The 11,208-nt window shown below is 40.5% G+C and overlaps 1 protein-coding gene across 2 annotated transcripts in view; it reads right to left on the bottom strand.

Moving 5' to 3' along the window:
• Nucleotides 1-4,178: 4,178 nt before the first annotated feature.
• Nucleotides 4,179-11,208, bottom strand: part of LOC134611342 (programmed cell death 1 ligand 1-like) — a 40,556-nt gene continuing 33,526 nt past the window's right edge. For both annotated transcript variants that reach the window (XM_063455103.1, XM_063455102.1), the window contains one exon: nt 4,179-4,269. In XM_063455103.1, the coding sequence (XP_063311173.1) occupies nt 4,200-4,269 (70 nt within the window). In that variant the 3' untranslated portion in view covers nt 4,179-4,199. The remainder of the gene's footprint in view (nt 4,270-11,208) is intronic.

The following is an 11,208-nucleotide window of genomic DNA, read 5'->3' as shown; positions in this document are numbered from 1 at the left end:
TGGGTTTTCCTGCGAGATAGCTTGAGTTCGCTGGAGAGATATCAGGGGACTGACGTGGAACAGGGTTTACCCCAATTGTGTGGCTATGAGTAGATACGTGTCGGGCCCGGTGACCCTGGTCATCCATGCAGGAGGGAACGATTTGGTTCGGGTCCGCGCGGTGTATTTGATTTATGCCATCAAGCACAGAAACATGTTTTATTTTTAAACATTTGCCCCTCAAATTTAAGACTATGCCCTCTTGTTGTGGTAGTTTTTCTTCTTTTAAATATAGTCTCCTCCTTTACTGTGTTCATTCCCTTTATGTATTTAAATGTTTCTATCATACCGCCCCCCCCCCCCTGTCTCATCTATACATGTTGAGATCCTTTAACCTTTCCTGGTAAGTTTTATCCTGCATTCCGTGAACCAGTTTAGTAGCCCTTCTCTGAACTCTTTCCAAAGTATCAATAACCTTCTGAAGATACGGTCTCCAGTACTGCGTACAATACTCCAAGTGAGATCTCACCAGTGTTCTATACAGTGGCCTGAGCACTTCTCTCTTTATACTGCTAATGCCTGTACAACCAAGCATTCTGCTAGCATTTCCTGTTGCTCTATTACACTGTCTGCCTACCTTTAAATCATCTGGAATAATTACTCCTTAATTTCCTCAGATGTTGAGGTTAGTAGGGTATCAAATATTCTATACTCTGCCCTTGGGTTTTTACGTCCAAGATGCATTATCTTGCACTTATCCACATCAAATGTCAGCTGACCATTTTTCTAATTTACCTAAATCATTTGCCATTTGGCTAATCCAAATTGGAGTTTGTATTTTTGCTGAAAACAGCAGAGCTCACCTAAGATGTTGGCAGATTATAGCCGTATTCTCATTTTATTTGGTTTACTTAATTATGAAATATTGTAAAATACCAGGAGCAAATATTTAGCAAAATATTTAGGAAGAGAAAACAAAAAAAACAACGGCTAATAAAGCTTCCTTCAAAAATAAAAAAAATACAATTACAAATCAATAATGTGAAGTATCGGACTGGGTAAGTGTAAACAATATAGAGTTTATTCAAGCATAAAGATAAAAAATAAATAAAACAACACAAAATACAAAATAAATGTGACTAAAAATTTCAAAAACAGTAAGGAAGTCTACATACAATTGATCAACAACACAAAATATCTGTGGAAAATAAGATACAACATAAAACTACAAATGTAGCAGCAGGTAGTTAAAATATAAGATCATACACATACATAAACTGCCACATAAATACGTACACAGATATAAATACACATTTACAGATACACACAATATAAACACACTGATACATACATACACACACACACACACACACTGAAACACACATACGCCGACACATACACACACCCTGACACACACACAAACACCTTGACACACAGATACACATCCTGACACATGCACACACTGATACATTTAAGCAACCTGACACACAGAAACAAACACTGACACAGATATACACACACACTCACACAAACATATATGCACACATACACATAGATACATACACATATGTATGTCATCTTTTTAGCCACCCTCCTGTTAAGCTTTTATGTGCCTCAGTCTGATGAGAGTGTGGGTCTCTCCTTGCTTCTTCCCCTCCTTTTGTGCTGCCTCCTCTCCCTCCTGCGTGGCTGTTCTTGTATCTGGGAGGAAGGGATATGCTCTTACTTCCTCCCAGCCGGCCGATGTGAAAGGGGCCCAGTTGTGCTATAAAAGGGCAGTGGCACCCAACCGGGCCCCTGTTCACCAATACCCATCTGGTGGGTATTTTAACAACGTCCAGTCTACGGGTTTTATTTTACATTTCATTTACAGCATTGAGGATACCTGCAATGGTCTTTCTTGTGTGGTGTATTTTAAGGTAACATCCCACTAACTTAATGGTGAATATAAAGTGAACACACAATCTCTTGTATCCCTCACCTGGTCCTCATACAATCCCAAGAACCTGTAGGTACAAGTGTACCCACAATAGGTACAAATGAATGGACCAGGTATTTGTCAGTGTATTTGCATACTGTACTGTCAACACCCAGCAATGTTTCAGCTCTTCAGGGATTTAAAGAGAAGCATTGCCTCATGGTAAGAAATAAAAGTACTTAAATTAATCCATGAGTGTATGATTGATTAATTTATAACTCAACAGTCGTAACCGATAACTGTTAACACCAATGTCACCCAGACTACTTCATCTCAATGAAGTGGTCTGGGTGCAGTGTCCCCTTAACCATGCAATGTAAAACATTGTAGTTTTTGATAAATAGTCATGCTTACTTTGCAAGGTTAACTCGTCCTTTAGTGGCTGTTGTGATGACAGCCACTGGAGGCGCTTTTGTAGTCAGTACAAACCGAGTAAAACTCTGTCATGTGACACTGAAGCCCCATAGGGACGCATTGACTTGATGATATGCTGCCTCGGTACTGGAATAAGGCATATCGTTAGAAATACAGATACAGTAGAGTCTCTCAAACAGTTTACAAGAATTCACTAGGTAAAGAATGCATTTTATCTCATTGTACTGTAATTTATATGCAATAGAATGAATGCAAATTGTAACTGAATTGTATCTCTTGGTGGATATTTAGCATATGATATGCAGTTTCTAGTACAGTAAAATAAAAATAGAGTTGCATACATGTCTGGATTGCCACATTAGTGAAGACACAACAAATGTCTCTTCCTTTTCTTCTTTTTCACACTTAGTATTAAAGGGTTTCTATAGTGCCCTGTATTCCTAGCACTATACAGGGCATTATTGAAACTCCTCCCACCCCCTCCCCCCTGGCACTGTAAGGGTTAATAAACTTTTACTGTACTCACCCGATTCCAACACCAATCTTCTTCGGCGCTGGGTTTGTGCTCTGTCTCCTCCAACATCACCTGACAGGGTAATGGGCATGCTCAGCGAGTGCCGAGAGCGCATAAGGCCCTTCAGATATGAAAGCATTTCTAGCAGAGCGTGAGGACATCCAGTGTCAGTTAGTCAGCCAAAAGTCACCCCAGCAAGCAGGAAGTGCTTCTGATTGTCTGATTGACAGCCACTAGAGGCAGTCTTAGTCCTGCATTGTAATACATTGCGTTTTTTCTCAAAAATCGCAAAATATTACTTTGCAGAAATAAGTGTGGCTCGGACATTGCACCCAGACCCATTCCATGAGATGAAGTGATCTGGGTGCCTATAGTGTCCCTTTAAAATTCTTGTGAATAATATCCTACCCACTACCATGGTTTTATAAATGTCACAATTTGTAACTAGTGGTAATTGCTTCCATTGATGATCTTGTCTATTTCCCAATTAAAATCCATCACACTGGAACCAACATGGGTTTCTTCATTTCAGAAACCTTCTGTGATAACGACATAATTTCAAGATGAATCAGCAAGGAATACAGGTAGCCCCGTTTTTCAAAAAACAAAAAAAAAATTTAATTTATTTAGAAAATGTAAACATGCTTGAAATGTTATAACAATTCACAGTATTTCCATTTAGTTTACTTTATTGGAACGTGTATTTTAATACAACAAAGATTTACCAAACATTCTTCTGGTCCAGCCTGTAGAAGCCAGTAAGTTAAAGTGCTAGAACAGCTAAAAAATGGTTCACCCTGAGAAAAGCCACAATATATAGCTGTCAAAATAAATAAACTATTAATGATCTTGTGCAAAGCTAATAATCATTGTTGTGTATGAAGTCCATAGCCACAGTTCATGAATAGACATGCCAAACCTTTAAACCAGGTAATACATTTTAGTTGCAAAATAGTTCTTCTTATTATTGGTTATTATTTATACAGCACCAGCTTATTCCGCAGTGCTTTACAATAAGAGGGGAATTTACCAAATGAGACCAAAACAAAATGTAACAGAAACAATAGGTAGTTGAGTACAATCTAGTTCCCCCCCATCCTCCTTTCCAACCCATGCAGCCTTGTATTGCATATTGTTGCATAATTTAATTCCTTCGTGCATGCTACATGTATATTGAAGTCTGTATCAAAAGTGCAGTCTAGGGTACTCCTTTGCTGAATATCGAAATATTCTTTACGTATAGACACATTTGTGCATATCCAGCTTTCATGCTTTCCACTCCTCTCTGTACTTTTCAAAGTGAGTGCGGTGGTACTGTTAATGGTTTTTGAGTTTTCATATTTTGGATCCTATTCATATAAATGATGTATCTTCATTATGAACAGTTTTTTGTCTATTGCAACATAACACATATCTTTTCCACCTGTTGGAGAAAAACATGAATATAATGATTACTTCTGAAATATATAACACCATTATTTCACAGCAAAAAGGTACGATGACTAACCATACTATCATACTGTCCGATCCAGTGACTGGCAGTCACGGATTGCGGAATATCTACATGTAGTGGTTAGCCGATCCTAGGCCATAATAGCTGGATATTATAACTTACTATATTTTACGGACGTTAACTAATCTTTTACATAGCGATTTGGATGTAAATACTACTTAGGTTGCAATAAACGAGCTGAAGTACGGTGCAGTCAGAGAAAAGAGCGAAATAAGGAAAGATAAAGACCAAAAAAAAGAGGAGGAGGGGTGGGGGGGCGGGGGGGAGGGTAGAACAAAAGAAAAACAGGAAATGGGAAGGTATTGCACAATAGATAATGACTGGTGCGGGAAGGGGGAGGAGAGAGACATGGAAGAGGGGCTAAATGGGAAACTGGTGTGGATGTAATAAGTACACTGGAGGCACCTATAACAATTCACAGCCACTATGGTCCCACTGTGAGTTACTGTCTCGATAGGAATTAATCTTATTACTGATTGTAGCCAAACAGATAGTACAAGACGTACCACACTTTGTTTATGCAACCCTGTTAACTTTGTACATTTGATTACTGTAATTTCCAAACAATGCCAAACTTCTCTTGTATGAATATGTCACAATAATAATAAGTGTTTTTGCAAATTTCATTGTTTTGAAAGAACGACCAGCAAATCTAAAAGTCAAGATTGTCAAAAGAAAAAGGTACAATAAGGTATAAAATAAAACAAGAATTTGTACAGTATGGAAATCTCAGAAACATAAAAGGACACTCTATACGCTATAACCATTACACTTTATTTTATTGATTAAAGGGACACTTTAAGCACCAGAACCACTACAGCTTATTTAGTGTTTCCGGGGTAAAGAAAGCTGTCCCTGCAGTTCAAGTTTTTTTTTTTACTAAATTGAAAATGCTAAGTAAATTTCAAATTTAAGGACCAAACAGGAAACCTTCATTATTGCAACTAGGCTTTCACTTAAGCTACTGTAGTCTTAAGAGACTATTCCAAGCACCAGGACCACTTCAGAGATTTGAAATAGTCATGGTGCCTGATTATGACACACTGTGCATATTGAGCCTAATATCTTTTTTTTTTTGCTGGAGGTGTAACTCCATCTCTGACAGCATCATTGTAGTGTGATTAGCCCGCACAGAACAAGAATGATTACGAGGATTATTGTAACCTTTAAATCTGAAATTCACTTTGAATTCTCGCTTTAGTAAATTACCCTGTCTGTTTACATTTGTGTGTAATCACCCAGACGGTAAGCAAAGGGTAATCCAGACGTGAATCCCGTGCTTACTGAGCCAAGAGGGGTATCAAATAGACATGTGCAATTTGTTTCGTTCCGAATGTATATTCGGATGAATTTTGTGCAATTCGGACATTCCGATGCTTACGAATGTCCGAAGTTTTGAAGTGCCAAACCGAACCAAAGTTCCAAATTGCCTAAGTTCCAAATTCCCGAATTTCCGAATTGCTTCGGATTTCTGAAACATGTCAAAACAAGAGAGAGGGAGGGAAAATTACGTGAATGATTAAAGGAGTCTTAACCAATAAGCTAATTCCTGGCACTGAGAGCCCTGTAGATGTGTAAGTGGTTGTGGTGGAAGTCCGGGCACTGGGAGCCCCCTAGCCATTAATGTAATGTGCCAGGACTGCCACCACAACCACTTACAAATCTATAGGGCTCCCGGCTTTCTGCCACCACAAGTTCCGAAGTGCCAAACCGAACCGTATGCCATTGGTCCGAATTGCAAAAGCAGACAGATTTCTTTAAATAGCCCGAATTTGCCCATGCACATCTCTAGTATTAAAGAAACTGGAGAAAAGAGACTGGACTGTCCAGTGACCACTGTGTATTAGTTAAAATATAACTTTTAATAACTGCAAAGTATAAAAAGAGCTAGAGATATGTCTGGCTCTAAACACGAACAAACATACAGTGGAAGAAAATTGCACAATAGAAAAGTAATAGAAGTCACTATGTACTGAATATATGTGGATTAGCTAAAATGAAAAAAACCTTGAATCAATTATACTCTGTAACTATGTAGTCAGAGGGAGAGAGCCCTTGTAATAATGTTGCAAATAATAATGATACTTCTACAGAGAGACAGAAGGTAGTAGAAATAAGAAAGGGATATAAATCCTAAAACAGAAATAGTGAAAGGAAATAGCCCAGGACGAAAAAGACAGAGTTAACCTGGGTATAAAAATAATAGAGAACGTGTAGCTGGCTAAGCGAACAATCCCTGCTATGGCCAGAAAAGAAAATTCGCTAAGAGAGCAAGTAGCTAAGGCTAGTGACCCTAGAACTGCATATGATTCACACTATAGCTGTGTTGTAGAAGTGTCTGTAGAAGTATCATTATTATTTGCAACATTATTACAAGGGCTCTCTCCCTCTGACTACATAGTTACAGAGTATAATTGATTCAAGGTTTTTTTCATTTTAGCTAATCCACATTTTGGAGATAGACTATATTCAGTACATAGTGACTTCTATTACTTTTCTATTGTGCAATTTTCTTCCACTGTATGTTTGTTCGTGTTTCGAGCCAGACATATCTCTAGCTCTTTTTATACTTTGCAGTTATTAAAAGTTATATTTTAACTAATACACAGTGGCCACTGGACAGTCCAGTCTCTTTTCTCCAGTTTCTTCAGTTTTCTATGGGTTAACCCCAAGCTACACTGTCCAGGTTTCTTTTGCTTCATTTTTCTCTTTATTTCATCTCTAGTATTAAATACACCTCGAGACCCAAAGGAGGCTGAAACGATTGGTTGCTGTATCTCTTGTGCAGAGAGAACTTGCCAACATTTCAGTTCTGGACTGCCCTTATGGGTGTGATCAGTCTCATATGCTTCAGAATGTGTTCTCTCTGTAATGGCACACGTGAGCAAAAACTATTTTGAGACCTGAGCGGGGATTTACCGAAGGGCAAACTACTGTGTTTCTCTAAGCTTTTGTCTATTCTCAGAGTTCTTGTATTATTTGTTTTTGCTACTATAGGGGTTTCCTCGTGCAGTATTGCAAAGATTACATCTATAGAGGAGATGCTGATTGGTGTAGCACTGTGTTTGCTGTGCATGTGGACAATTCCTATAGGGAAGCATTGGATTGACTAAGAGCATCAGTAATGATGATCTCTGCCACAGTAGAAGAGGCAGCCATGGCAAGACCAGCAAGTTAATTTTATTATTTGCTTACTTCTGTGCGGAAATGAATCTAAATAAGTCACATACCACTTTATTCTTATTGGCATTTATGAAGCGCCATCTTATTCTGCAGCGCTTTACAATATTATAAAGTGGGAAATTTTACAATAAATTAGACAATTACAAAATGTTACGCGAGCAATAGGTTTAAACGAGCTTACAATCTAGAGGAGGACTAGTGTTCCTTTAAAGTGGAAAAAGACTGAGTGTGCAGTCCATCATTTTTTATTTGTTTTATTTGTCTGTTTTCGAGAGGTTTAACCAAAACTTGAGGATTCCAGGTGCCCATTGCTGCTCTCTGCTCCGGACTTTTAAAAAGGACAAATTTAATTCCTCATTATTCTTCTAAAACATTTGTGCAGATAAGCAGAATTTGCCAGCACCGAATCCCCATGAACCCTCTCAGAGCTGCCAAGTTGACACAGGCTCTATAATTTCTGTATTGTTGTATTTTTGATATTCTGGCTTTAATTTTGCATTTCATTTCAATTTACTGTTTAGTGAACAAACCCCATACCATGCAATCGTTTATGTACAAGCTGCATAATTTCAAATTAGAATTGTGTATTGGCTGATAGGGAGCAGGTAGGCGAAAGAGCACAGTAAGTGTACTGAGAGACTGGCAGCAGCCATCAGACAGTCTCCCAGCACACTGGCTTATCTTCTCCATCTCTATGTGAAGATATACCATCATATGATAATGGAGCAAAGAAGCAGAATGCTGGGAGACTGTCTTATGGCGGCAGCAGCTCTCACATCACAATATTTCTTTACACAACAAGGGTAAATGTGTGTGTGTTTGGAGGAGCAGCCTGAAATAGGTATATATGAGATTGTATCACTGACCAAAGAGGCAACATAGCTGCAATGAGTATGATATGGAAATGTGAGAACATAGATTATATATATATATATATATATATATATATATATTGTACATAAATGATTATTTACATAGGCGTGCGCAGCCTATTGCATTAGGGTGTGCACCCTAAAGCACAAACACACGGCGCATGTGTATATATGCAATATATATATATATATATATATATATATATATGTATATATATATATATATATACATATATATATACATACATACATACACACATATACACACACACATACACTGCTGTGTATGTGTGTGCTGCTCGTGTGCTGTGTGAGGGTGCTGGTAGTGTGCTATGTGGGTGAGGGTGTTTGTGTGTGTGTGTGTGTTTGTTAGGGTCCTGTTACTGTGCTGTGTGAGGGTGCTGTGTGTGTGAGGGTGCTGTTTGTGTGATGTGTGCGTGTGATGGTGCCATTTGTGTGATGTGTGTGGGTGTCGTGTATTTGTGAGGGTGCTGTTTGTGTGTGTTTGTGAGGGTGCTGTTAGTGTGCTGTGTGTGAGGGTGTTGTGTGTTTGTGAGGGTGCGGTTAGTGTACTGTGTGTGTGAGCGTGCGGGCTGTATGTTTGGAGGGATTGTGGAGGTGGGGGCAGATTAGTAAATATCCCCCCTCCCTACCTTATATAGGGAGGGGGGATCCTTGCTGCCATGTGCCATCCCTGGTGGTCCAGTGGAGAGTGAACTCTAGCCTGCGGGGCTAGAGTTAACTCTCGCGAGATCTGAGTGTTGCCGTGGCAATGCTCAGATCTCGTGAGAGGAACCTGGCGGAGCTGCTGTCTAGAGCTCCCCGGGTCCTCTACTGCCTCCCTCCATGTTGCTGTGGGCTGGTGAGGTAGATCTTTGATCTCCCCGCCAGCCCATGGAGGCTTAGAGCAGAGCCGGCACTCAGATAGCGCCGACTCTGCGTGAGCCGACAGGGGAGATCCGGAGATCTCCGGTGAAGTCCTGGGGAATAAAGTGTGGGAACTCTTTTCCCACCTCCCAATAAAAATAATATACACGTGTGTGTGTGTGTATATATATATATATATATATATATATATATATATATATACACACGTACATACACAGACACACATATGTACGCGTGCACACACACACATTCACAGACACCCACACACCCATACACACACATTCAGACACACACACTCTCAGACACACACCTACATTCACAGACACACTTACAGACACACATACTCACAGACACACACACACACTCACAGACACACTTACAGACACACATACTCACAGACACACACACACACACACACATACATACATTCACAGACACTCACTCACAGACACACACACACACACACACACATACATTCACAGACACACTCACTCACAGACACATACACACAGACACACACACATACATTCACAGACACAATCACTCACAGACACAGACACACACACTCACTCACAGACACATACACACAGACACACACACACACATACATACATTCACAGACACAATCACTCACAGACACATACATACAAATTATTATTTTTTTAATTCAAAAATGTCCACCCAGCCTCCCTACCTGGAGTGCTGGTGGACTTGTCCCTGGGGTCCAGTGGGTCAGTCAAGCGCCGGTCTCCACTCAGCCGCGGCGAGGGAGCTGTGTGCTCTCTGCTTCCTCTCACCGCGCGGGCTGTCTGCTGTAGCTGGGAGCCGGAATATGACGTCATATTCCGGCTCCGGCATCAGCAAACAGCGCGCGGCTAGAGGAAGCAGAGAGCACACAGCTCCCTCGCCGCGGCTGAGTGGAGACCGGCGCTTGACCGGGGGGTGGGGGTCCTTCACCACCTGCCCCCCCCCCCCAATGACAAGGGGAACATAGGGTGAGGAAGGGGGAGCTGAGTGCCTGCAGGAACAGCGTTCCTGCTCAAATAAAAGTGCAGGAACGCTGTTCCTGCAGGACTCAATACATAGGCGTGCCACGGGGATTAGGGTGTGCCCAGGCACACCCGGCACACCCCGTGCGCACGCCTATGATTATTTACAACACTGTTCCTAATCTTCAACTCCATTATTTGGTAAATCATTTTCTAAAAGTTGTTTTGTCCAAATAAAATGTTTGTTTTTGTTACAATTAATTAATGTGCTACCTAAGCGAACTGAAACAAAAAATACATTGAAATATTACTTTCCAGGACACCCAAAGTACTAGCATTTTGGAGATGTTGGTGAATCGGAGGGGAGGTCACCAGGACAAGTGTCACTTACACCCCCAGACAGCAGGCAAGTACCCACACAGTGTTACTAGAAGTGGGTTCTTGATTTGTAACTTGCAAGTGCAAGCTTTTTTTTCTTTTCTTACATAGCGTGTACACAGCCACACTGCACATTGTGCAGCCAAGCCAGTGAGTGTCCCGGCAGCTTGCATGCTGAAAGAACTCTTCACTTTCATGCCTGGACTGCAATATAGAGCAGGGATAGACTTTATGTTCTATCACGGCTACTTCCTCACAGCAGGTGATGCCACAGTAAATTGAGCACTCTACAACAAAAGCAGGTAAGGAGTAAATCATTTGGTACAATTGGAGAAATGGACAGACAGGGAGAAAATCTGGAGAGAGGGATAGAAGGTGGGATAAAATATGCATAACAATTAAATTTCCCATGACTCCCTTTCCACCAATGAACTGTGTGTAATGAAAACACTTCTACGCTGTTCATATGGATCAGAGTCTGGCAGAGCAGTCAGTCTCAGATACTACAGTCTTATAGGACACATGCCAACAAGCCAGTC

This window comes from Pelobates fuscus, chromosome 5 (assembly GCF_036172605.1).
Source record: "Pelobates fuscus isolate aPelFus1 chromosome 5, aPelFus1.pri, whole genome shotgun sequence".
Classification (NCBI taxonomy): Eukaryota; Metazoa; Chordata; class Amphibia; order Anura; family Pelobatidae; genus Pelobates; species Pelobates fuscus.
Note: the sequence above shows the minus strand (reverse complement) of the source record. Positions and strands in the feature narration are given on the sequence as shown.